The sequence below is a fragment of the Botrytis porri genome (assembly GCF_014898465.1).
Source record: "Botrytis porri strain MUCL 3234 chromosome Unknown BPOR_026, whole genome shotgun sequence".
Classification (NCBI taxonomy): Eukaryota; Fungi; Ascomycota; class Leotiomycetes; order Helotiales; family Sclerotiniaceae; genus Botrytis; species Botrytis porri.
The window spans coordinates 210,357-234,477 of NW_024066100.1; the positions used below are offsets into that span (position 1 = coordinate 210,357).

General features: G+C 41.1%; 5 protein-coding genes across 5 annotated transcripts; 1 reads left to right on the forward strand and 4 right to left on the reverse strand.

Annotated features, from left to right (window-relative positions):
- Positions 1 to 238: 238 nt before the first annotated feature.
- On the reverse strand, positions 239 to 5,593 carry EAF01_011894 (uncharacterized protein; the record flags this gene model as incomplete). Its single annotated transcript, XM_038920152.1, has 6 exons — positions 239 to 243; positions 297 to 2,184; positions 2,293 to 3,127; positions 3,239 to 4,665; positions 4,893 to 5,159; positions 5,261 to 5,593. 6 exons carry the CDS (start codon positions 5,591 to 5,593, stop codon positions 239 to 241), a joined length of 4,755 nt encoding a protein of 1,584 aa, XP_038764406.1.
- Positions 5,594 to 15,723: 10,130 nt separating this feature from the next.
- Positions 15,724 to 16,383, reverse strand: EAF01_011895 (uncharacterized protein; the record flags this gene model as incomplete). Its single annotated transcript, XM_038920153.1, has 1 exon — positions 15,724 to 16,383. The coding sequence occupies one exon, from the start codon at positions 16,381 to 16,383 to the stop codon at positions 15,724 to 15,726; it is 660 nt and encodes a 219-aa protein (XP_038764407.1).
- A 1,427-nt stretch (positions 16,384 to 17,810) lies between these two features.
- Positions 17,811 to 18,251, forward strand: EAF01_011896 (uncharacterized protein; the record flags this gene model as incomplete). The annotated part of the gene is made up of 1 exon (XM_038920154.1): positions 17,811 to 18,251. One exon carries the CDS (start codon positions 17,811 to 17,813, stop codon positions 18,249 to 18,251), a length of 441 nt encoding a protein of 146 aa, XP_038764408.1.
- A 1,241-nt stretch (positions 18,252 to 19,492) lies between these two features.
- Positions 19,493 to 20,506, reverse strand: EAF01_011897 (uncharacterized protein; the record flags this gene model as incomplete). The annotated part of the gene is made up of 1 exon (XM_038920155.1): positions 19,493 to 20,506. The coding sequence occupies one exon, from the start codon at positions 20,504 to 20,506 to the stop codon at positions 19,493 to 19,495; it is 1,014 nt and encodes a 337-aa protein (XP_038764409.1).
- A 759-nt stretch (positions 20,507 to 21,265) lies between these two features.
- On the reverse strand, positions 21,266 to 22,864 carry EAF01_011898 (uncharacterized protein; the record flags this gene model as incomplete). The annotated part of the gene is made up of 1 exon (XM_038920156.1): positions 21,266 to 22,864. One exon carries the CDS (start codon positions 22,862 to 22,864, stop codon positions 21,266 to 21,268), a length of 1,599 nt encoding a protein of 532 aa, XP_038764410.1.
- Between the last annotated feature and the right edge of the window lie 1,257 nt (positions 22,865 to 24,121).

Genomic DNA, 24,121 nt, shown 5'->3' on the forward strand with positions numbered 1-24,121 from the left:
TGAAATTTCAAGGAGTTCGGAGGTAGACAACGATCGCGCTCTGACCGAACGAAAGGGAAAGGGCCGCTTGACGATGACGAGTAAGACCTAGAGCTTTGGTCCGAATTCCAAATCAATCAAGGGCTACACTCCATTTCTGCTCCGTGAGAAGAATTGGGCCCCTGATTAGTAGTAATGCTGTTCCGTTCTGCGGACGCTCCGGAACCCACACCCAAGTCAGAAGAGCTATACTCAGGACTTATGCTTGAGTAGCTATGTCAGTATAGCACTCAAGGTATCGTTATCTTCATCATCACTGCCGCTGTCTACTTCTTTCCTTTTCTCGAATCTTAAACTCAAGTCAGATAGCACATAATTCCTCACTTCTTCATGGAAAGGGCCAGAAGCCACCGTACCATGGTGATCGAAAGTGTACGTACCCCAAGTTTGGAGATTAAGACTTCGGCGCCGTGAGGATACCTCTGGGGCAGGCATTTCAATATCTTTTCTGAAGAAGGCTAAGGAATTTGTTGACGTATGACCACGAGATTGATGGTAAAAATACGAAGTTCCCAGTGGTTTTAGGTTGCAGACTTCTAACGCTCCCCGACTCTGTAATAGCAATACCATTTCTACATAATGCATATCCTTCGCAAGCTGTAATGGTGTGCCTCGGACACATTCTAAAATGTTTATGTAGGCACCGAGATCAAGCAAGACAGCCACTGCCTCCAGTTTTCGATTGAATATGGCTTGGTGCAATATTGGGATACCTTCAACTACGGCGTTGACGTCTGCTCCGTATGACACGAGAAGTTTCAGAAGGTGAACTTGCCCATTCATAGTTGCTTCCTTGAGCGGGATTCCATAGTTCTCCCCATGAAGATTCACGTCGGCATTGCACTCAAGTAAAGTCTGCAAGACTTTAACGCTGCATTTGATGATAGCAAGGTGTACTGAAGATGCTACAACAAAGCCGGCGCGTCCCTTGTAATCTCTGGGACCATCAATATTTGCACCGTGCTCGTGAAGAATCTTTATAATGCCTGATGCAGCTGCTGAATCATCGCAATACCAGATTGCTTCCATCAAAGGCGAATATTGAATGGACTGTCTATTCGAGAATCTATCATCAACATTGGCTCCGTGATCAATAAGCCACTGAACCCAATCTGAATTTCCAGAAGATGCCGCATGCGAAAGTAGGGTTTGGCCTCTAATATCTAGATTGATATCAAAACCATACCCAATGAGCTTTTGAAGTTGCTGCATTGATACAGTGCTAAGGATTCCATCTATCAAGTTGATTCTAAACGTTTTGTCAATATCCCCGCGTTTAAATGCGGTGAAAATAGTGAAAAAGTAACTTTCTTCAAGATAAGGGAACTCGAAGCGGATACTTTGATTGAAACGTGCACCGTGTTTCAAAAGACATCTGATCATATCATGATTGCTATTGTTGATTGCGATATCCAGAGGCGTCGAATGAACTCTAGCTTTGTTGATGTAGAGTGATGCCAATTGAGGGTCTTTTTGGAGGAAAACCTCAAAATAATCAACTCGGCCACACCAAGCTGCGTCCAAGAACGCAGAACCATCAAAGTGTCGATCAAAGGACGCACCACGAGCGCCCAGAAGTTTTAGGAGCCGTACTCCATCTGAGTACCGACAAAAACCAATACTGTTGGGTTTCAAACGTTCAGTGAGATGATGAACTATTGACTGACTGTTACCAGTACTGTTATTGAGTTCCCAACACTTGTCAAGATCATGTATTGCTGGATCATCTATGATCAATGAGCAGATATCGAAGTCGAGATAATATGCTGTCAGTGCCGAATATAAGGGTTTCTGCAATGTTTCGTCCATGCTCTGCTCGTGAGGACATGCTAGCACAAATTTGACAGCTAGGCCTTTATTTTGAGCAATACTTGTCGACAACGCGATTAGTAGAAGTCTAACCCTCAAGCTGGGTACAAGGGGTCCATTTTTTACCAAGAGCAAGTCGATAAGTCTAGGATCCCAGTTGACAACATAATTTCCTAAGGCCGAGCACAAGGCGGCATGTGTTCCAGCTTTGTTTTCAAAGAGGAGATTTAGAATATCGTCGTCCCCTCTGTCGAGCGCGACTTCTAATGCTGTTCGTGAATGCTCATCGGCGCTATTGTCACCTATGTTGGCACCAGCGGATATAAGTGCCCTTGTCTAGAGTGTAAAGAAAAATTAGCGCTCTATAATTGAAATGGCATTTGCAGATCATCTGTAATAGAAACATGCTTGCACGCATTGAAAAAAATGACTGGCTCATCTTACCATTTCATAATCTCCCATGCGAATTGCAAAAGACACTGCGGTTACTTTTCTCCAAGATTGATTCAATTCAGACTGTGATAGTGGAGTGGCCAAAAGAGCTTTAGAAATGTCAAGAAGGTCAAGACCTAATGCGATCATAAGCGGTGATATAGTATTTACTTCTTCGAAATCATCTACTTTCAACACGTTCCGAATTCTGTGAGTGATACGCCAGAGGTATTTTGGAGGGTATTTCACTCCAAAACAAGCTCGAAACCACATGGACCGCCGAACCGTTGGTGAGCATAAATCTATGATGGTTCGCACATCAATATGAGATGAAGATATCTTCCAATGTTTCATCCAATAGTCTGATGCATATTTTAGAAACTTGAATTGGTCTTCATTCGAGATGTTTGGTTGGCCTTTGGGTGATGTTATAAAGCACCGAGCTCCAGTATCAATCTCCGAGAAAGTGTTCAAATAGAGGTATGAGATACAAATCTTAGTCAATATAGACTGAGAATCGTATGTGTGCAAGCTGTGTCTCCAACCTGTTGCTGCAAGGCTTGAGCCCTTCGCTACCAGGAACTCTTTCGCGGTCTGGTGAATAAGATATACTTTGGAATCGGAAATGGAAACAGAAAGACCACAAATATCCCGAATTCTTTTCGGGAATAGTTCGGGATCCTCAAGCTCAATATCCTCAAAAGATTGAGATCCGTCGTAGGATTCATCTATATTGAGGGCAATATTAAGCTCATCCAGTGCTAAAGGTCTCTCTGCACCGATCACAATGTGAAGTAACTTAGTGGCCTCTTTCTTATCAGGACTTTTATCGAGAATCGCCTCATAGCTGTTCCAATAAATGATCAGTACAACAAACGATATGATATATATGAAATGAAGGAGACAGCATGGCACCGTGCGTGGGCCAATTAAGAATCTGAAAGTAGGAAACACTTACGCCTCGTCAATCGTAGAAGGTAATTCCGCGTCTAGTATTCTTTCAAATGTTTTTGATTGTCTACTAGCTTTGGCTCGAAGGCGTATCGTGTCCATGATAAGATATAGCCACAGATATGTTCGATGTTCTATGTCCTTCAATCGAGAGCGAAGTCGAGTATCCGCTTTCGAGGAGAGTTTGAGCTTATCTACCTCAGCATCAATGACGAGATTGATTTCCTCTTTTATTGTTGCCGTGGTATCCTCACCTGCCAAGCGGATTCCTGAAAATACATCCGTGAGACTTTTGAATTCCTCTTCAATCTCATAGTAAGGCCTACTTGTGATGAGGAATTTCACCTTCAAGTCGGGTGAGCCAGTAGAAATTGTCGAAGCTCTTGAATCAACAGCTATGTGTGAATGAAGTGAGACATCGGGGAGACTGGGGCTCGAGGAATGAGTGACGATATCAGGGACAGTAACCCTATACAGTGCTTGTAATTGTTTAAGAAAGAATTTTCGTTCGGAAGCGTCGCACTCGTCTAGAGCATCCAGTATACATATTATATTTCTAGTGTTTGCGCTCGTAGCTATATTTTTCACGATACCCCACATTTCATGGGCTAAATTGGCGATTTCGGTATTGTTCTTTGCCCAACTAGACTCCGTGTATACTAGAAGATGTTTTTGAGATGAAAATATTTGATGTAGCAAGGCAGCAAGGGCTTTCGTAAGACTGCGCTGCTCTTTCGAGATATCCTTAAAAAAGAAGTAGCAGACATCCGTATTCTGTTCTGATGCGACAAGGTTTTCATCAATGAGCGCTTTTGAAAGAACACTCTTGCCATAGCCTGGATCTGCCGAGATCCAGAGAACACCAGGCCCACTTCCTTCTTTCCAATCGATGAATGTGGGATGCTCAAGCACCCATTTGCAAGTTCCTGGGATGCGAGAGGGATTTTGATTCTTTTGCAGTTCATACAGATTCCCACTTCGAAAGGACTGAAAGCACTCCTGGTAATCTCTGGTCTTCTGCGAGGTCTTTGACCCATCCAACGCCTCAGCTAGCAGGGTCTGTTGCTTTTCAACTGTTTTTCGGTTCAAATCACGATCAATGGCATAGATCAAATCTCCACATCGGTGATCGAGCTCGTTCATTTCCCTAAACATAGTCGTCCAGTCGTTAAGTTTCAAGGCATCTCGAAAATATCCGGTCACGGAGTTTCCGCAAAATTGGCTAATCACTCGAGCTTCGTAAAGTAAGATTTTGGCGTAAAGTTGAATTATGGCTTTCCTTAGCTGCAGCTTTACAGCACTGCTCTGATATTCATCGGTACTGGTCGGGTCCCAGATGGAGGCTTCAAGGAGAGCATATCGATCTATGAGTGGTGGGATATTTTCTAGCCCTTCACGACAGCCCGCTTTCTCTGTGATAGGATTGATTAGAAGCTAATATATTGTCAACCTATGTTCGTCTTGGCTGATTAATCACTTTGCAATCTGGAGAAGAGACCGATTTCCCTATATATAACACTGTAGCATACTGAGTTTCAGCTATTACTGAACACAATCAATTGTAAACAACCACAGGTGACAGGACTAACTATCCAATCTTTGCAAGGATATAGACAAGATGACATATTTTCATGTATGAATAGACAAATATACCCACTTACAGGGAGAAACACGGAGACGCCAGCCCAAGCTATAGCAGCATGTGGTTCACTCTCAAGAGTAGACCCAATAAAAGTCTTGGCTGCTATCACAACTTTGACAATTTTTTCAATCTTGTCCCCAGATCGACTTGAGGGAATTGTAAATCCGTCCAGCTTTGCCTTCATCAATTTTATTAATTTGCCATTGGAAATTGGCGCATCTTGTGTAGTGCTGCTCCCAGGCGTTACATTTGCTTCACGGAGAAGAATTCGAGAGTAATCGTCCATCTAGAAAAAGGCCAAGTTAGCAGAGACCGAACTTCAATTAAGGATTCAATTCATCCTGTCGATATCAATGCCCCGCGCGCCCGAAGGATTGAAATACTCACCAATTCCGGCTCCTGGAGTCTCAAAGTATCACATGCTTGTAGCCAAAGATCCTTCGACTCATCCAATTGCATGGTCCCTTGGGATTTGGTTTGGACAATTGGGATGTTCGTTGGGGAAGCTGGATCGCGTGAAGATTGAACTCCCGCAGTGATATTGGCGACATTACTGGTGACTCCCAATAGGCCAGTAGATGTAGAAGTTGATTGAGAAGCAGACGTAATGGTGGACTCTACAAGCTGTTTGACACCACCTGGTGATTGACGAGAATCGTTCTTGGTGTGCTCCCTACGTAGAGAGTCCTTCGCTCGTTGGAATTTGTCCCTTAACCCCATGGTATTCGCAAGACCTCATGGATTTGCCTACCGATAAGTGTCCCAAGTTTTCGAAACTGTGGCGATGATGGTAAATACGTTTATCAATATCATGAGCAGAAACCATTGCAATGTTTTGGTGGTGCTTATCAGCAAGGCTCATTTGGCCCCCAACCATGCAGGATATAGCCATTATGGTTAGAAAGAGACCACTTTTAGACAAGGGAGCGAATTCCTTCTCAAAATCAGTAACTTGGAAGTGGTTGATAGCCGTCGACAAATATTATTGTCGCGATCTGTTTTTGATCTTTTTGAGGTTAGTAACAAACGGTTCAATTCCGCAGATTAAATGCTTCAATTTTCTAAGATTGCGGGCTTCATGCCAAACTTTAATTTTGGACACATGGAATTGCTTCCAAAGAGCGAGATAGTTCTCGTGTTTCATGATACATACTGGCTGGTCCTTGGTATATACAAGGAGATATAAATTAAGTCCCGCAATATGATACTCTTTCTCGGCATATCAACTCAAAGCTTTTGCAATATTATTCTCATCTTAGAGCCCGACTCCCTCGTCAACTCTAAATAAGATAGCTGGCCTTGAAGGATCCATCCTAAACAATCGCCCTACAATCGAAGTCGGACAAATTCTAGTCAACAAGGCACATTGAACCGAGGCATTTTTACTCGCGGCATACTACAATGCCTACGGTGATTATTATCATCACCTTATGACTCAAGGAGGTGCAGGAGAAGGCGACAAAGAAACATTTTCAACAGCTGCCCTCGTTCTTGGAATTAGTTCCTACACCGTATCCCAGACACCTCGTTCCCTAGGTTCACGCGGGAATGGTGCAGTCATTCTGCAAGCTGACCCCATGGAAGATGTGAGCTCAAGAGGAGAGCAAATCCCGAGACCATTTTTCATCCATACAAGCTGGCCACCGAAGCTTAATCCGCTACATAATTATCAAGGTTCGAGGCAATGGGGCAGTAAGGAGCACTCAATAAACACATTCATTGGTTTAGATGTCGAACGCACAGCGTAGGAATATATAGTACAAATGGCATGTGATGATCATATTGTCTTCAAGAGCTGGGGAATCAAACGGAGAAAGGGGTTTGTGAGCAAATCAGGGGAAGCTTCAAATATATGTTTGGAGAGGAATATAACAAGTTGGGCGGGTGAATGGAGGTCAAGGAATCTAGCTCTGCTATATGTGTGGTTTGCACATGGCAACCCAAGCGATATTCCAGGCAATGCGGGCGATGGTATAGAGCTTTAAATAATGATTGAAAGTAGAGTTCTGTAGAAAGACTCTACAAATCAGATGAGCAAGTCCATCCATACCATCAAAGTAATATTTTTCGGCCAGCTACGGGCTCTTATTACAACGAGCCTACTTGAAAGCTTTATCTAATCACTTCGCTTGCGAAAAGGTATACGAAGACTGAACGCGCAGAAAAGTGGGTTGCTGATTGACCTCCTCGGAAAACGGTTTCGAACACTTGCAGGCCGTCCGAAAATTTCTGAGGCTCAGGATATCTTGTTTTGAAATCACTGGCTTCGAACATCAAGGATCTCGGGAAAGAAGATCTTGTACGAAGATCCGGGCCCATAACTGAGCCCAAGAGATTGCATTCATACTCTCTTAAATAGATCGAAAGAGTGCCCCGCCTGGGCACTTGTGAGGATAAGATTTCCTCATACCATTTAAACTCCAAATAATTCATCAATCTTCAATTTAATCTCAGAGTCCAAACCAATTCGATTTCATCATGTGGAAAGAGTGATACCCTGTGAATTCCATTTGTCGTTGGCCAATACCTCGTATTTTGAAACATTCGCTCAAGGTTCATCTAAGTTTATTCACTAAATAATTCATACTTGGCATTCTGCAAGACGATATTTTACATATCTCGAAAAGAGAGTCAGAGACTCAGCGGTTTCTGGGGGATAACGAGCGGGGTGATAATAGCCCCACCACGCGAAGAGAAAGGATTATTAGTACGCAGCTCGGATGCAATCTAATTGTACTGAGGGAAAAGTTTTCTCCCTTACCACAACGCCTTCATATCATACTACAAGATTTCCGTCACTGGCTCGCAAACTCCATAACGAACTTCTAAACTCGACAGCTTAAATTCATTATCTGTAATGCCCCCGTTGTTCTATCCCTTCGCCATTGCCTACGTATTCCACCACCATCGCATGTCTTCTTACTCGACAAGTACTGACACTAGGCTAGCAGTTCCACAGTCGTGAGATAAATCCACCTATACTCTATTTTCAATCTCAATCTCAATCTCAATATCATTTACTGCCAAGAAAGAATAACTTCAGCTGGAACATTTGAATTATGCAGGGTTAAATCCATTTGCTAACGTTTTATCTTTCTTGTTTAACTTCATGCAAAGGCATGAGATGGTTGAGCAATGAAATCAGATTTTGTTTGAAAACTTGAGAATTGCCATAGGAGAATGTACAATAGAAAACTCACATGCCAGTGACGTTGAAAATGTCTTATTTGAGTTGCAGTGAACTATGTTTGGTCAGAACTGTGGCTAACATAGGTAATTAGTTTATCGCGAACCATGCAACTGTCTTCTCTTCTCCCGCATGGAATGAACCGCGCTAAACTGTTTCCTATCCTCAAATGCCATGCCAACCCTTTATAGTCTGTGATTCTACCCCCTACTTGCACTATGTTCTCTGAATCAAGACTATAACGGTATACGATGGAACTAGGCAACTTCAATACATTAGCCTACATCCCCAAAATCCTCTTTATAAAAAACTACTTAAACACAATACGCGAGGAGCTGGCCAATCCAGATGCTCCAGCTAACAACCTTTGTCGTTCTCCTCCAGTACCAAAATCCTCTTGCTTCGGAACCTTATCAATATTGATAGACCTAAACCAACGTAGTAAATAAGATCCAGAAATTAGAACGAGCATGCACGTTCCGGCAAAAGTAATAGTGATAGCGCCGACGAATACTGTACTTGTCACGATGGCAATGATTCTGTAGAAGAAGTCTCTTAAGATTTCCTGCACGGCGGATAAACTTTGGTCAGTACACTAATTTGCGCAGTTGCAGATGTTGGGGGGCGGAGGTGATATTGTTTATTTGTGGGCTGGATAGCTTGAGTCTTGTTGTATTGAAATTATCCTGTTCAGTTTGAAGTATCGAGGTTGGAAAGGCTTTCGTGCTAGGTAGTCAAATGTCAGTGATCAAGATTGTGGATTTCCTTTATGTAGAAATGGTCGGGGCTGTAATGTTCGAATGTCTTGAAGTTGATGGTACCTAAATTTCTTGAGTTCAGGACAATCCAGTGAATCTTTTATAGAATGAAAAGCCAAGGTATAGAGTGAAATATATGGGTATCAAAGATGTCTATTTAAAATCAATAGAGTCTGGTTTATTCAATGAGAAAGCTTTATAAACTTTCTTAATGTTATATCTCTTATCCAGAAACCCCTGTTTCGTCATTCACAAATTGCTTTCATGCTTCTCAGATACTGAATGAACTGCTCTTAAATAATGAGTTCAGACATCATCAAGAGGATTTCAAAGAAGGAGAAACATGCAAATATAATACAATTATCGAACTTGACAAACTACTCAACATTTCTCTGTCTAATACTTCCATCACAGAATCGAACCTGTGTATATCTTAGCTCTTTATGTAGGTGATCAATCTATCATAGAAACGAAGAGGTACCAGACTCCATAGCAAAGCGGATATCATGTTTAGGACATGAGAAAAACTAATTGAACTTTTTAAGACATGAGAGTGATTTGCTAATTTTCATTGCATATCTAACCACCTGAAACCGTTTCCTCTCTCAAATATGCCCTCATACATACCTCTACTCCAGGTCGAGAACATCCGTTAATAGTCAGTACCTATCCACTTCTCCCAGTCTCACATATCCTCGATGGACCTAGATGGATCTGCATGAACATTTTCTGCCCAGATAATCATTAGCAGGTTTTTTTTTCACTGTCTCCTCGAAGAACACAAGCTTACTTAGCTAACCAGAGTTGTTAGTCAACAGCTTAGATTTTCCCTTCTTGTAATGCATCGGTTGTTGCAATTCAGCCAACAATGGCTGGGATTCTGCCCTGATTGCATCTTGTCGTTCCTTGTCTGCCAACAACTGCGTAGATTCTATCTTCAGACTGTTCTCCCAGTCCTGATTCTCCTTACGATCCTGGATATACTTGGCTATCAAGGCTAAGATGATAATGAATGAAACAATAATAGTAAGTCCTATGATGGTCTATGCCATTATAATAATGAGCCTGTCCCAAAATTGCTCGCTAGCACTTGGTATATGCTCCAAATATTTCGTGCAATGCCAGTTGTCAGAAGGGGGTGGCACAGTGCTATTTTCTGGACTGCTAGAAAGCGGAATTCGTGCTTCACAATGCCAGATCATATGGGCGGGTGGCATGATGAAGGTTTGTGAATAAAAAGAGAATGTTTTCTCTTGTCGCTGTCGGGTTCTGTGTAACGTGTTGAGGAAAAAGAAGTAGTTTATTATATTGGAATTGTGGAGTTTGTGAATGGATGTCTTAGTTGGTGTTTGTGGTAGCTTTTACCTAGACATGATAATGTCGTTGAAATTAAGGTGTGTTGATCGCAGAATTTTCATGATTTAAATATTGAAAATTTGAAATTAACAGCCATTATACGCATTCACTAGCCTGACTAGTGCATTTATCCTACGGCAGAAGTCTTCACTCGATGAACAGTCGGGTGAGTTGTTCCTATCAAACAACTGCAAGTGACTCTAATGAAAGAGAGATCTCCAGGCGCCTGCTTGAGTTGAGTTACCTATTATTCAATAATACAGCTTGCGAAAATTCGCGTGGTGGAGCTTATGTGTCATTAATAGTCGGCTCTCGTTAACCTTAATGGCCGAATGGTTCCAGCTAAAACCAGGGACAAACGCTTTCTCCTAGTCGGCCACTGAGGTTAATGAGAGCTGACTATTAGATCTTGAAGTAAATTTGTACTATTAACAAAACCATTAATTCGCTTAGCTCAAATAACTAAAACGATTTTTATTTAAATCACTTCAAGAACACAAATTCGGGGGTTAAATTTTTATGGAAGGTCTCTCATTTACACATCATATTGTTTGATAACTCATAGATAGCAGCCACCAATCCCTCGCCCAAGGTAAAATACAACGCTCATTCATCATCAGCAGCCCTGAACTCTATTGCCACATCAATCTTTGTAGCGAGGTCCTCTCTCAAAGATCCTCGTGTGGTAATGCTGTCCACATCTCTGCTCCTTTGTACGAATATGAGCTATGTATTTATGTCAGCAACTTCCAGAAGCTCCAATCAAAGTGAAACTCACCAACTCAGATTCTTCTGTCAGCAGCAGTGTTTGCTTTGGTGTCTTTCTTCTGCTGTCTAGAATATGGGAGAGAAAATCCAACCGTGCGGTGATAAAAAGCCATAAGCCCAGCAGTAGAGAGGACGGGAACGACAATATACAAATGATCCTTATTGTATTGGTAGAATTTTTGGGTATGATGTGCTCTCTTGGTGTGGCCAATACCGGATCTGGCGGCGCGAAATTGTCTAGTGATTTGATGGAGGAAACTCATCTCTGATCACGATGAAGGGATATGTCTTAGTACGAAGAATCAGTATCAAATGAGAAGAATTATCTGACATATGAACTTGGAGAGTGTACGCTTTCAAGGTGTGATTTGTTGCAGTAAATGGTGTGTGGTGCGCGAAGCCAGCTAATCTTGGAATTGTTGTTGAGGAATTAAGACGTACATTAGGATCAAAATAAAACATTTATAGCTGAGTTACAAAGTTCTTCAAAGGTTCTATACATATGGAAATCAGGAGAAGACTACTAGTTTCACTCAAGTTTTCTTCATTCAGTTTGAGGAGAAGCCATTTAATTTGTTGTAGTCTCACTAAGAATCACTTTTCAAAGAAAGAAATCATATATTAGTTGACTGTATTATTCATTGTGTTAGGAATTATATGTTCTTGTTATGTTATGTTATTCAAATATAGAATTGAATAATCCACCAACAGCCTTTTCCAGCCCTAGAATAGGTTCCCATTCAGAGACAGCTAGTAACACCAAAACATCACCCCATGTCTGTACCATGGCTCACACAGAGAGTCTGTGCAACTATATTAGCATGTTCCAGACAATTCCTTTATTAAAGGGCGAACTTTATCCAGAATCTTCCGATAACAACGGCTTGCATTCTCCCTCGATACCTTTTTCTTGACAATCCTCATTGACTTCCTTTGGTGGTTCCTCCCGCTTTATCTTCTTAAGCAAAGCTCTTCCGATGAAAATAACTAGTATGAGACAGCCATTGAAGATGGCAAATGCCATCGAAATGGCTAGCAACCCAAGTTCAATACCAATTAAAGCCCAGATTAAATAAAGCGAGATCTTATAGGCTCTACTGGTCGCTTCCCAGTAACCCTTTTTCCACTCAGGTCCGAGGAGTTGCCTAGGCGGCATGATTCCAAAGCTTTCAAGAATTTTTGTTCTTGAGCTAGAAGATTTGAAGCTTTATGTGAAATTTCGAGGTTGAAAAGTGCTATCATTCGTGTTCTAAAATCGTCCCCGAGACTTTGTGCTTGAAGGTCGAGGACTTTTCGAGAAATCTTGTATCTTATGTTGAGTTCAAGATTGTAGTGTAGACTCTGATGTAGTGATTAAAGAATCGTCGGAGGTGGAGAGCAGATGTTCTTTTATTATAATTTGAATGTAAGCTACCTATATAAGATAGGTAAATACAGCACTTTTGACAAACGAAGCCAACGCAACCTATATACCTAGGTAGCTTAAGCTCATGGCTCGCCCATTCAAGGCAATTCAATTATGAATCTGAGTGAAGGCCGTATTTCCGCACCATGTTTACGAAGCAACCAGCGGCAACTTTCTCTCATCCCGGAGTGCATTCGTACATGTCATTCGTTATCAATACCTCTCTCTTCTAAACAATATCTCATGTCTATGATACGATAATCGAAAAATCAAAAGCACCTGCTAATCTAACTATCCGTAGCTCACGAGTCACCCAAAAATATTCAGTCACTCCTGCGCAAAAGCCTATCACCTATTCGGATTTTCGAGCTGATAGCGGTACCTGTTTTCTCTTGCATTGCCTGTCTAGTGGAGATGGTATAAGTTCTTGCTCGATACTTCCCATTTGTTCGTTCTTTAATTCATACTGATTCAACAAGCTTTGTACTCCTTGAGGACCTGATGCGTGCATGTTGGGTGAGCTTGATTTGAGATTTGCCACAGTTACTATCATGATATTCTACGGAGAAACTACATGGTGGCTGTCAATGATAATGTTATAATAGAAATCATAGAACCACTTTTGGCAAAATACAGATTACTGAAATAAACCTACAATGATGCGAGTGACCTATTTGAAACAATCAAGCGAGGTTCAAATTAGATGCTACATCACTTCATGGTTTCTACTAGCACGTTATGTAACTCTTTCAATTTAACTTATAGTGTCAAAATAGCACTGATTATCTTGATTAGTGACTAAATGACATGATGAACTATGACCCCAGATGATTTAGGATTCAATGGAGCGATGAACTCTCGCTACAACTTTGCTCCACTGTCCCTTGTTTCAACGCTATCAATTGTCGAAATTGTCGTATTTCTGTATTATTCCATTCCAAAAAAAGATCCCCACTGGCGATTGAGTCAATATTGGTTTGTATTACGGCTCAATACCTCAATGGTTAGGGAAGAAGGCACCGCTTCTTCTCCTCCAATCTCTTCTCGAAAGCAGCTCAACTCTCTCTTCGACAATAACCGTTCTCCAAAGCTCTTTCTGTCGCTTCCGGTTCAACGAGCTTTCTTCTTCTATCTTGACTCTTGCGTGTCTTCGATTTTTCATCTCTTTCCGAACCAACAACGCCATTCGTATTATCATAGCCCTTTCCTCTTGTAGTTTTCGTTTGAGTCTATGATTTGCAGCAACCAGGGCCATACTGACTAGTTTAAAGACTGCTAGACCAATGACCAATATGAGGAGTTTCTCCTGTTTCTGCGCCCAACTATTCGTGATATATATTGCCTCAGCTCCGCTGCTGAATTTTATTCTGATAATCAGAGGGTAGATTGATGGTATCGTGAACATCATGTTGTGATCTTGAGAATTTCATGTATTGTTGTTTGACAAATGTCGGGTTTTGGTGAGAGTCAAAATGATTGGGGGGATTGAAAGTTTGGACTTGTTGTAAGAACTTCAAATACTAATAAATCAAACCTGTGGACAATTTAAAACCAAGAGAAGATTTATTAATGATCGCTTACAATACATCTGTGCACCAGCTAGTGTAGTTTTCTCATCGTAATATAAGCAGTAGCAATTCCCGTGACCTTACTTCGATGGCACGCATATATCATACATAGACTTGTATGACGGCACGTACTGGAATCCTTCAAATTTTTGACGACGTGTCGTCTTATTAATCTACTCAGTTCCCGGAGTTCTGATATTCTTATTTTATGAAACACAATATTTGCAAGTCTTAGGTAGTATTCAATCTCAAAAGAAAATCAAGTAAGCCTGGAATCTTCTACTTCGGCTTCGATTGACTCGAGAATCGGCTTGAGATACATCGTATGGGACTTTACAATCATCATCTCTGATATACATAAATCACATGAGCAAAATATCTATACAAACTTCACACACACTAAAAACTATCAATTGCATAAGTTTCTCAATTTGCATCTACTCAAGATTATGATAGAGCATAAGTTTCGTAATATTCAGGATCCAATAGACTAATACACCACCGAGAATCGTTTTCTCAAACCTGACAGCGTCTTTATCCCTTCATAACTCCCATTTGCAGTTTTTTAATGTGCCTGGATGAATGTTTCCCAGTATTCTCAGTCAAACTGGCTCCGCATCGTCCCTTAATACCATGAAGCAGATTAGGTGTTAATTGTACCATAATTTACCCGTCGCATCTCGATTGGAAGCTCCTGATATCTTTCTGTGATACCTTTCTCCTACTCGCCTTGCATTTTATCATTCGAAATAGGATCGCCTTGTCCCTCCTCCTGTGTGTCTTGCGAGTTTAGTGGATTCGACGGCGACTGGGATCTTCTCTTGGAGGCGGCCTTCTTTTTTCGATTCTCCTGACAGGTTTCGATTGCAAGGACAATTTAGTCTAGCGAGTGTATAAAGATGGCAATGAGCCCCACGATAGTAAATAAGATGAGAGAAGATTTCAGTAAAATTACCTAGTCAATGTTACAGTTGAGATATTCTCCCTATGACAGATTTCCTGAACAAATTATCGGAGTAACGGCAGGTATTTTACTGACGTGTTGCTCTAAGAATGACTCGAGTGTTTTTGTAGTGGTAAGAGGCTGGCGTTTGATGAACGGAAGTCGAAGCCGGAGATCGAGATCGATAAATTGAACCTTTTGAATTTGATGTTGAGGATTATAGAGGCAAAGTCTGATTTGTAGATGGTTTAAACAACAAAATAACCGAGCAATGCAGCATTCGCTAGCGTTTTATCTTCGATTCACTTACAACTACTACCGACGCTTCTAATGCCGGTACTATAATTGTTCGGGTTTCGTATACCTGGGATTAGATGGTTATTTGGGACATCTCATATTCGTCGCGCCTCAGGGATATGTATGCAGTTTGTATCATATACCTATTCCAATAGATGTGATTGAAATCCATATTAGTTCCTAGACTGAACTCAACAAATTACTTCCCCGAAAATTACTGATATTTGGACTAAACTATAGAAATCTGAGATATATAAATTTTTAAATTTCATTCACTTGGTCGATATAATTACAAGAAGATTAAATTTATATTGTTCAGACTCAAAATTTGCCGCTGAAACTGCCTATCCGACAAAAGCTCATCACCACCCCATCATAACTCCCCAAGATATATCCCGCATATTGTGTATCGTGTTCGAAAAAAGAAAAAAAAAAACCAGCCATCATGCTGGCAACCTGCGCATGTGCGCCCTAATTTATCAGAGCAAGTCTTTCACTTCTTCTGTCCTTTGCCCTTCGTGATTTTTCCGAATTTTCCCTTACTCACATTTTTTCTTTGGGCCACAGTTCAAGGGGTGGAGTATCCCTCATAGTCAAAGTCAACTTCTGATGACTTCTTGCTCTTCTTTTCTTCAGGCTCATTCATGAAAGCTTCATATTCATCAAGTACGATCTGCTTCTCTCTGCCTTTGATGATTTTTTTCTGTCCAGTAGGAGTTGGAACCGGCTCGTAAAAGTCATCAAACGACTCAGTTAGGATATTCTTTCTCTTGCCTTTACTCTTGGCCCTAGCACTTCTCGCTGGTGCTGTTGGCGTCGGTACAGGTGTAAGAAGTCCATTTTTGGCCTCTCTTTCTCTGACCCTGCTGCTTCTTCTCAGAGTGGTTGGAGTCGTTAGAGAGTCTTCATCCTGGACCTGCTTTCTGCCTCTTCCCCTGGAATTTCTTCTGGGTTCAGCCGGGGTCATCAGCGGCCGTTGGCTTTCATCTGTACCCTTTTGATCATCCTCAATAATGATATATTCCTCAGTTTCTAGAGGTTGGAAATACTCAGAGTTTGATTCGAGACCTAGTGCTTTCCAGATCGGAGTGATATTATCCAGGATTCCAAAAACAAGCAGAGCCCCCAATGCAATTAGTATAGTTTGCAAGATGGTGAAGTCATTGTCTGTAGATGCCTGACGTGTCTTTCTTGCGATAGCAGTTTCGTTATACCACGAGTATGACATGGTTTCAGAAATGGAGAAAATTTTCTTTTCGTTTAGTGATGAAGGTAAGTAGACGATGATTGAATACTCGTGTCGGCGATGAACAGCAAAAGGTTGAGAGCTATAAGTTTTTGTTCTGGAATTTGAAGATTGAAAAGTATTGAAGTTTCTGTGATCTGGACTTTGAAAAGAGAGCTGTGATGAAGTATCTGTAGAAAGACTTTCTCATGTAATGTAGAACGGTCCAGATAGACTGGGAGCTTTCAGAAACTTATATAGGACTTGATCAAAGTATGAGATTCCTCATTACGGTCAGTACAACCGTAGCTTAGTTAGTTTATCATGTTTGCAAAAGCATCGAGTTGAGTACAGCTCTGGATTAGCTACGGTACGATATGATGTACGGTGTTTGATTATTCTTCTTCTTCAGCAGTACGTCTGCAGAGGGGGCAGTACGTTACTGCTCGCTAAAACATTCAAGCTATACTGCCCAAATTTTTGTAACACACTCTCCGGAATTGCTTCCTGCTGTTATTGCCAGAATTTGCTTCATTTGGGTAGATTTCGAAGCTACCATCAGTTTTCTGCCTTTGTCAGGTTAATATAAAGATGCAATCTACTACATACTTTTCTGAAGAATTAATTCCTTTACAGCTCCATGACCAATAAATGTAAATGAAACGATGACCACCAGTGGGCGTATAGACTGCGTGACACTCCAAAAATGGACTTGTAGATATCTCTTAATATATCTAATTTTCCATTTAAAAATTATTAAAATTGTTCATTCGAGATGTAACGATCAAAGAATAAATTTTAATATCAAACAATTGAAGAATGAATTTGTCAAATCTTTTGAAAGTTGAGAAGTGTCCCGTCAATCTATACACCCACTAGTGGACCTCGCTTGATGATTATGTCATCCAGTAACGAAACTAATGAACTAAAACATACTTCATAAAATGCATTGTCATCTAACCTTTTAATCGGTGCAACAATCTGCACATTCCTTATATCATCCTCAGAATATCCAATAATTATGAGGTTTACCTAAAAAGCTTTCCAACCATGTGATCAAAAATCCAGCCAATCCAAGTGAAAAACAAGTTATGCAATTCCTGTTTTGAGTTCACCAGGTTCGCTCGCTTCAGCTTATGATTGGTCCTTTAAAAAGCCATCGTGAATTTCCTGCGCTGACATCACTGTTTGAGAAGAAAAACATTAATGAAGTATATCACCATCATATTTCCCTGAAATGAATGAGAATAAAAACTGCAGATGAAAATCTTACGTATATATAATCATCCGAATAATTCTTCAAGCTCCTCGGGTTTCGTGTACGAAAATCGCTAAAGCTACATACATCGAATAATACCCAGCATCTAGCCCCGGTCTCCACCACACAAACCCCATCAATAGTCAAAGTCAAGCTCACCCCACTTTCCAAAATGGGTATCCCATATAGTAAACAGATCCATTCCGCTTTCGACCAGTCGCAAATAATGATGCGACGACTCCAAACTGAAGTCACACCTCTTGTGGCAGCCGGATATCCACTAGTAGCATCCGGCTTCGAGGTCCTCAAGACGACAAAAAATATTGCCATGCTATTAGCAGTAGTACAGGTTTATACGGCTCTAATGCTGACGGTTATTTTGGGGGTGGGCTGTATGTTGTTGGTAACGATGAATCCAGATTTAGAAGATGAGAGAAGTAGGATGATTAGTCCGTTTGTGAGAGGAGGAGTGGAATGGATTGAGAGGTGGGGAGGGTGGATGAATTGGGGTATTAGGTTTGGGATCGTATGCGGAATGGCGGGGATGGGAGTAGGAATTTGGAGGGGGGAGAGAGCGGGGGAAATGGAAAGGGAGATGGTTGTCGAGGGTTAAAATGAGGAGATGGGGAGTGATGACAAGGAGGAGGAAGATGGAAAGGATGATAAAGATAGAGTGGATGATATGGATGATGTTGGGAAGTAGGAGGCCTATCTATACCATCTTTATGTGTGTCATGATAATTTGAAACCTCTTCACACTTTTGTTATTAGGTCTTTATCTTTCGAGATCGCGATACCGCTATGGGATTTGGGAGTTGATGGAGTATCGAGGACCTGGTTTGAGAATTCTCATGAAACCCATGTATCATCATTATCTCTGAATGAATGCAAATACGATTATGTCTGTATTATGAGCTCAGAGGAGTCAACATTTGATTAATATCATCTTGTAGTCTGTATAGTGGAGTTGAGAGCGGGAGAGGAAGGAAATGTCTCTTGTTGACAAAAAGTTTACTCATCACAACATGCACTCCCTCCGCCCAGTGCATCTTCCGCTGACTTCCAGGTGATATGAGACAAGGGATCTTCATTGTGTCTAAATCGAAAAGATGGTAGAGAGATATTGATGTAGTCAAAAGACAATTTAGTTGATGCTAGTATGCCCTCGATATCAACATACTTTTTAAAATTACCTGGTAGTCTACAACCCTCCCCCGAAACATATACACAATTTACTCGCATGAAAAGTCCTTGACTAACTCTACATCAAAAGATTCTTCTCATATTTCTTGTAGAAACTCTTAACAAGCACCACCACAATTTCGCTAGACTCTGAATCTCACAATTTATCATCCGTCACTAGACTAATCAGCAGGATATCCATATTTTTTTCAATTTTAAACAGTGCTATCGATAATCTCTACTGGTCGAATCTTTCACTAGAATGATTATTAAACCTTTCATCGCTCATTCAGATATGTATCACCATGACCCCTAACAAAGTGTTTGAATTGCCACTTCTAATCACGAAAGAGAAGACATTCGTCACAGGTATCAGCATATATCGTCAAGCATCACCAGGTTACAAAGAGTGTCAATTGGGATTCATCGACGGTACCCTCGAATATCTCGATGATTGCCATTACAAGGCTGAGAAAAAGAATAGTAAAGCAATAATTAAAAAAAAAACTTCAAGCTATGATCACTTAAATGAAAAAATCCCCGTAGTAACTTCATCCTTCCAAACCATTACCAAAAGTAGGTATCTAACCCTTCACTTCCAAAGCACCATGAGAAACTTTATACTTCATAGCCCATCAACCCCCCCCCCCTTGCTCTCCTCTTCCCCCATCCCTAACGCCCACCTCCACTCCCTATCCTCCTGGGCAGTCTAAGATCGCAATTACAATATCCCGCATACCTCACCTCCGGAAACCTCCCCCAAGACTGGGCCATAGCAACCGCCCACTTTCCTTCCACCAACGTCTTGAATTTCTCAATATAGTATTCCTTCGGGTGCTGGCTTACTCGTCTCATGAGCACAGTGCGAGCTTCATTGCCATGAATACAGCAATATAAATGCCGAACAATCACGATAATCTCTTTGAGTGATTTATAGTTCAACAAAACTGGTCGAGGTCCAGTAGTGTAGTTGAGAGTTGAGAAGTATTCATTCGAAATGGCGATACGCTGGATCAGTCGCTTATCTTTGAATGAGCTAACCGTCGGTGCCCTTATTTTGTTTAGGTGTACGTATTCCATCTTTGGTTTACAATGCAGAATATCGACTTTAGGATCAAAATACGCGTGGCCGATTGGTCTGGGCAAGACTTCGGGACGATATGCTAAAGGTTGTTTCAAAAGCTTAAATGTCTCTAGCGCATATTCTCGGGTTGCTATACTAATAGATAGTGCTATTGGAGGTTTAGCTCGGACTCTACCCTGACCGTTAGCTGCAGCATGTGCAGCAGAGTTTAGGTTTCGCTCTTCGGTCGTCTGATCATCGATTTCGCTGCGGACAGCAAAACTTGGATCGATCAAAACGCAGGGCTGAAGATTCAAGTCGAACATTCTCTGGCCAGGGAATGTGAACTTGAGAATTGAGAATTGTATCTCGTTGGGGATCTTCTTCCATTCGACTTTGGGTTTGAAGTTGATGTTGAACTTCACGATCAAGCTGGGCTTAGCCGATGGATCGAGTTCAGCGGCAGGTACTCTCAGGATTTCCGACTTGGCTTTGTGAGGGAGTTCCTCTGAAGATTCGCACTCCTCGCGTTCTGCTTGCTGGTTGGCGCGACGTTTGTTAAAGGCTTCGATAGCCAATGATGAGGAAGGACCAAAAATGGAGAGTTGATTGTTGGAATCCATTTTGAAAAGGTCGTAGAATTTATTGGTGGTGTTGTTAGGGAAAGAGAGAGACTCGCGGTGAAGAGATTTAAGTAAGAAGTAGGAATTGATCTAATCGAGAACTAAAAGTAGTGAATATCAGAAATGGGAATTGATTTGTTCACAAATGTTTCTTATGAAGTTGTCTTTGGAATGATGAAGATGTTGTTTCCAAGAGCGATCATTCTGGTTTTGAAGTACCTTTCAGGAACCCTTCCCAAAATCTCCCTACAGTCTCCGCTCAAAACAGTCCTGAACGACATGAAATTACAGCAGCGCCAGCAACTCTTAGAAGCCGTACAGGAGCGTAGCAACCATCATCTTTCCGTACCTCAGGCATTAATTTTCATCTAAACTTGCTCGACGCGTCATACGCGATGTAGATGTGCAGATGTATGCACAGCCTACTGGTACTGGTATTGGTTGAGCATGAGTGAATGTCGCATATATAGAGATTATTTTGAATTTTCGTGGAGTCATTTACATTCCTAGTATTGTCGAGCCCATGCCAAGTTATCTAGCGCCTCTATATCTCTGCGCTCTATCGTCAAACATAGTGTCATGGAGCTGTACCGTCATGCATAATGTAGTACATACACCATTTTCAGATAGTCTTGTGGCTCCGGTGAGCGTCGTGTTCGGTGATACATAAGTCAACTACCCCACTTTCCGACCACCCCCTGTTTCCGACCACCTAAAAAATTCATATTATCTACACTTAAAACTTTAATAACTCAATAACTATTGGACTTCAATGAAATCGCCTGTAGAATCACTTTCTATAGCACTAGAGCTATCATCTACCTCATCTTCACGATCTCCAGCTTCAATTTGTGTACGCCTTATAGCTCTAATCCCTGCGAACTTCGAATTTGGAGATACCACAACCTTTCGCCTTTTTCTAGGTAATGCTTCATCTAATTGATATTCTAGCTTTCTAATCTTATTCTCTGCCTCTAAGAGTTCATAATCCTTAGCATCGAATCCTTTTATAATCTTGCGAAATAGTAATCTTCGTGTTGGCAAATCGATCTCCTTCTCTTGAATCATTATATCTCTATATTTTCTGATATCGGCTCCTTTTTGAGGGGTTTTCCATTGAATAAACGATGAATATATATTCCATTGAAGAATAGGATCATCATCAGATTCAGGATTAAGTGATAAAACCTCTCTATTGCTATTTTCAAGCAAAAGTCGACTCATAAGAGGTTTAGCCATATTTTTGGGCCAAAGACCACTAGCTTGCCACCCAGACTTGATATTTTGAATAGTTAAACCTTCTATTCTAGCCTTCTGATAGCAAGAAAGGAAATTGCGCTTTCCAATTGGTGAGGAATCGGATAATAGACTTAATTTATTAAGTTCGATTCGATATGCACTTTTTAGGGGTGAGAACACAGATAAATCGAGTGGTTGTAGTACGTGTGACGTATGTGGTGGGAGAAGTAAGAGATATACGTTGTTATTAAAGCATTCTAACATAAATGCTGTAGTTTCATGGCTTCCGTGTCCGTCCAAAATGAGGAGTCTTGAATTTTCCGGCTGAATAGGGGTAGTTTGAGGGATATAGATCTTTTTCAGCCATTCTAAAGCTGTAGCATCTGTAGTCCATCCATTTTCTGTAGCGGTAAAGTTCCAACCCTTGAATAGAGTCAAATCTGTTGGAAACCATTGTTGTTGAACTGATTTTCCCTTATATATTACAAGGGGAGTAATGCTTTTTCCATTGGCTGAAATGCATTCTATAAAAGAGGTCCAAATTCGAGATCCAGGTTGCTTTTTTTGAATAAATCTTCGATCAGTGCTTCCTACTACTAGTCCATTAAGACCCTGACCCTCCATTATACCTGCTTCATCCATATTCCATCTGTTGGCCGGCTTAATAGCCTTGATTTCAGGGATTGCGAGGTTCCGGAACCACTTCTTAATAATATCAGATGTAGCACCTGAAACTCGTGCAGAATCGATTTGATGTTGCTTCTTAGTTCCAATATTAGGATGCCTTCGAAAAAAGCTATGTATCCATTTCTTTCCAAGTGAGGGATCCTCCCCTCGTACAATAAGGAGGTGCTCTGCCATCTCTCTGATTTGACGATGTGTAGGGCTAGTACCAAGAGCTTCCTGTACTAATATCCATTCTGCTAGTCGATTCTCCTGAATTGGAGATAACTTTTGAAGTATTTGGGCGCCTTTTTGATGCGAAACTCCACCATATATTCGATCGTGAAGTGTGGTACGTGGAACACCATAATCCAAGCTAGCTCTTCGTATGCTTGCTCCATTTGTAATCGCTCTAAGAGCCTCTGCGATATCTTCTTCGGTATATCTATTCTTCATATCACAATTATAATAATATCAAAATTTCAAATCAATTGATTAAAGCATTGTTGAGTTATTCAAAGTATAAATTTTATAATTACTCAAAGCGGTGTGGTTTTTGAGGTGGTCGAAAAGAGGGGGTGGTCGGAAAGTGGGGTAGTTGACTTATGTAATGAACGAGATTCCTTGAGACATACCGCTAGTATCAAAAATCGTAACCCTTTCTCTACCTCTTCACTCCACACCTTGTCTTAGTCAACAAAAATGACATTGAACCATCCACCAACCCCTCCCGAAAATCATTAGAAAACCAACATTTGATTCGACTTCCTAACCCCAAAAACATCCAAATGACCCGAAACCTTACCACCACCAAACAATGCATAGCGAAATGAACATCAAGAGCCCCATCTACCCACGATATCTTTCCATCTTTCCTATATTTTCCCATCCGCCTTTATGTGAAAATGGAGAGGGAACCCAAAAGATCATCAAGCAAAACTTTCAAGAAAGTGACAAGATGAAGCATGAACTATTCTAATCTCGCAACTCTGATCGTCCTAGTCACATGAACCGGGCAATATCATTTTTTCTTTTCTCCATCAGCAAACTAGTGATTTGACATAGCAGTCCATAGCATCCATAGCTACTCAAACCAAGCATAACCAAGTAAAGCAAACCCAACCTCAAGCAAGCGAAGATAAACATCCTAAGAATGCAAAATTTTTACCGATCACCTACAAATATTCATCTCTTTTCACAACCGAACATAAAAACACAGTTCATACTTTAATCAACTTATGTATTCTTCAACCATTTTGCTCCCTAAAAATACAAACGGCGCCATTAAAGGTGTGGTGACCCAAGCCAAATGACATAAGCTAAAAGAGAAGTAAAGGTCACCTCTGGTCTTATTTGAGTAACTTGAAACTTTCCTGCTGAGGAGCATGACCGCAAACTCCTGCTAAAAGGTACACGGAAATGCAAACCCAAAATATGATTGAATGCAGAAAGGTCGTTTAAGTATGCAAAATCCCATCACATGTGCATATTCGGTGCCAATAAAAAGAAAAATTATGGAGTAGAGAACAGATGACTAATATGGACGTGGTCTCTGTTTCTTGGGACTTTCTCGGGAAGAGAATGCTTCGGGTATGGAAATTTTGTGATGCATAAGGTAGGCTGGTTACGTGGAGATGCCCAGGAATCTGAGATCAATTATCAGTTTGATCGGCTAGGAGATAAGAAATCTGCGAAGACCAGTTTCCTTGCTTG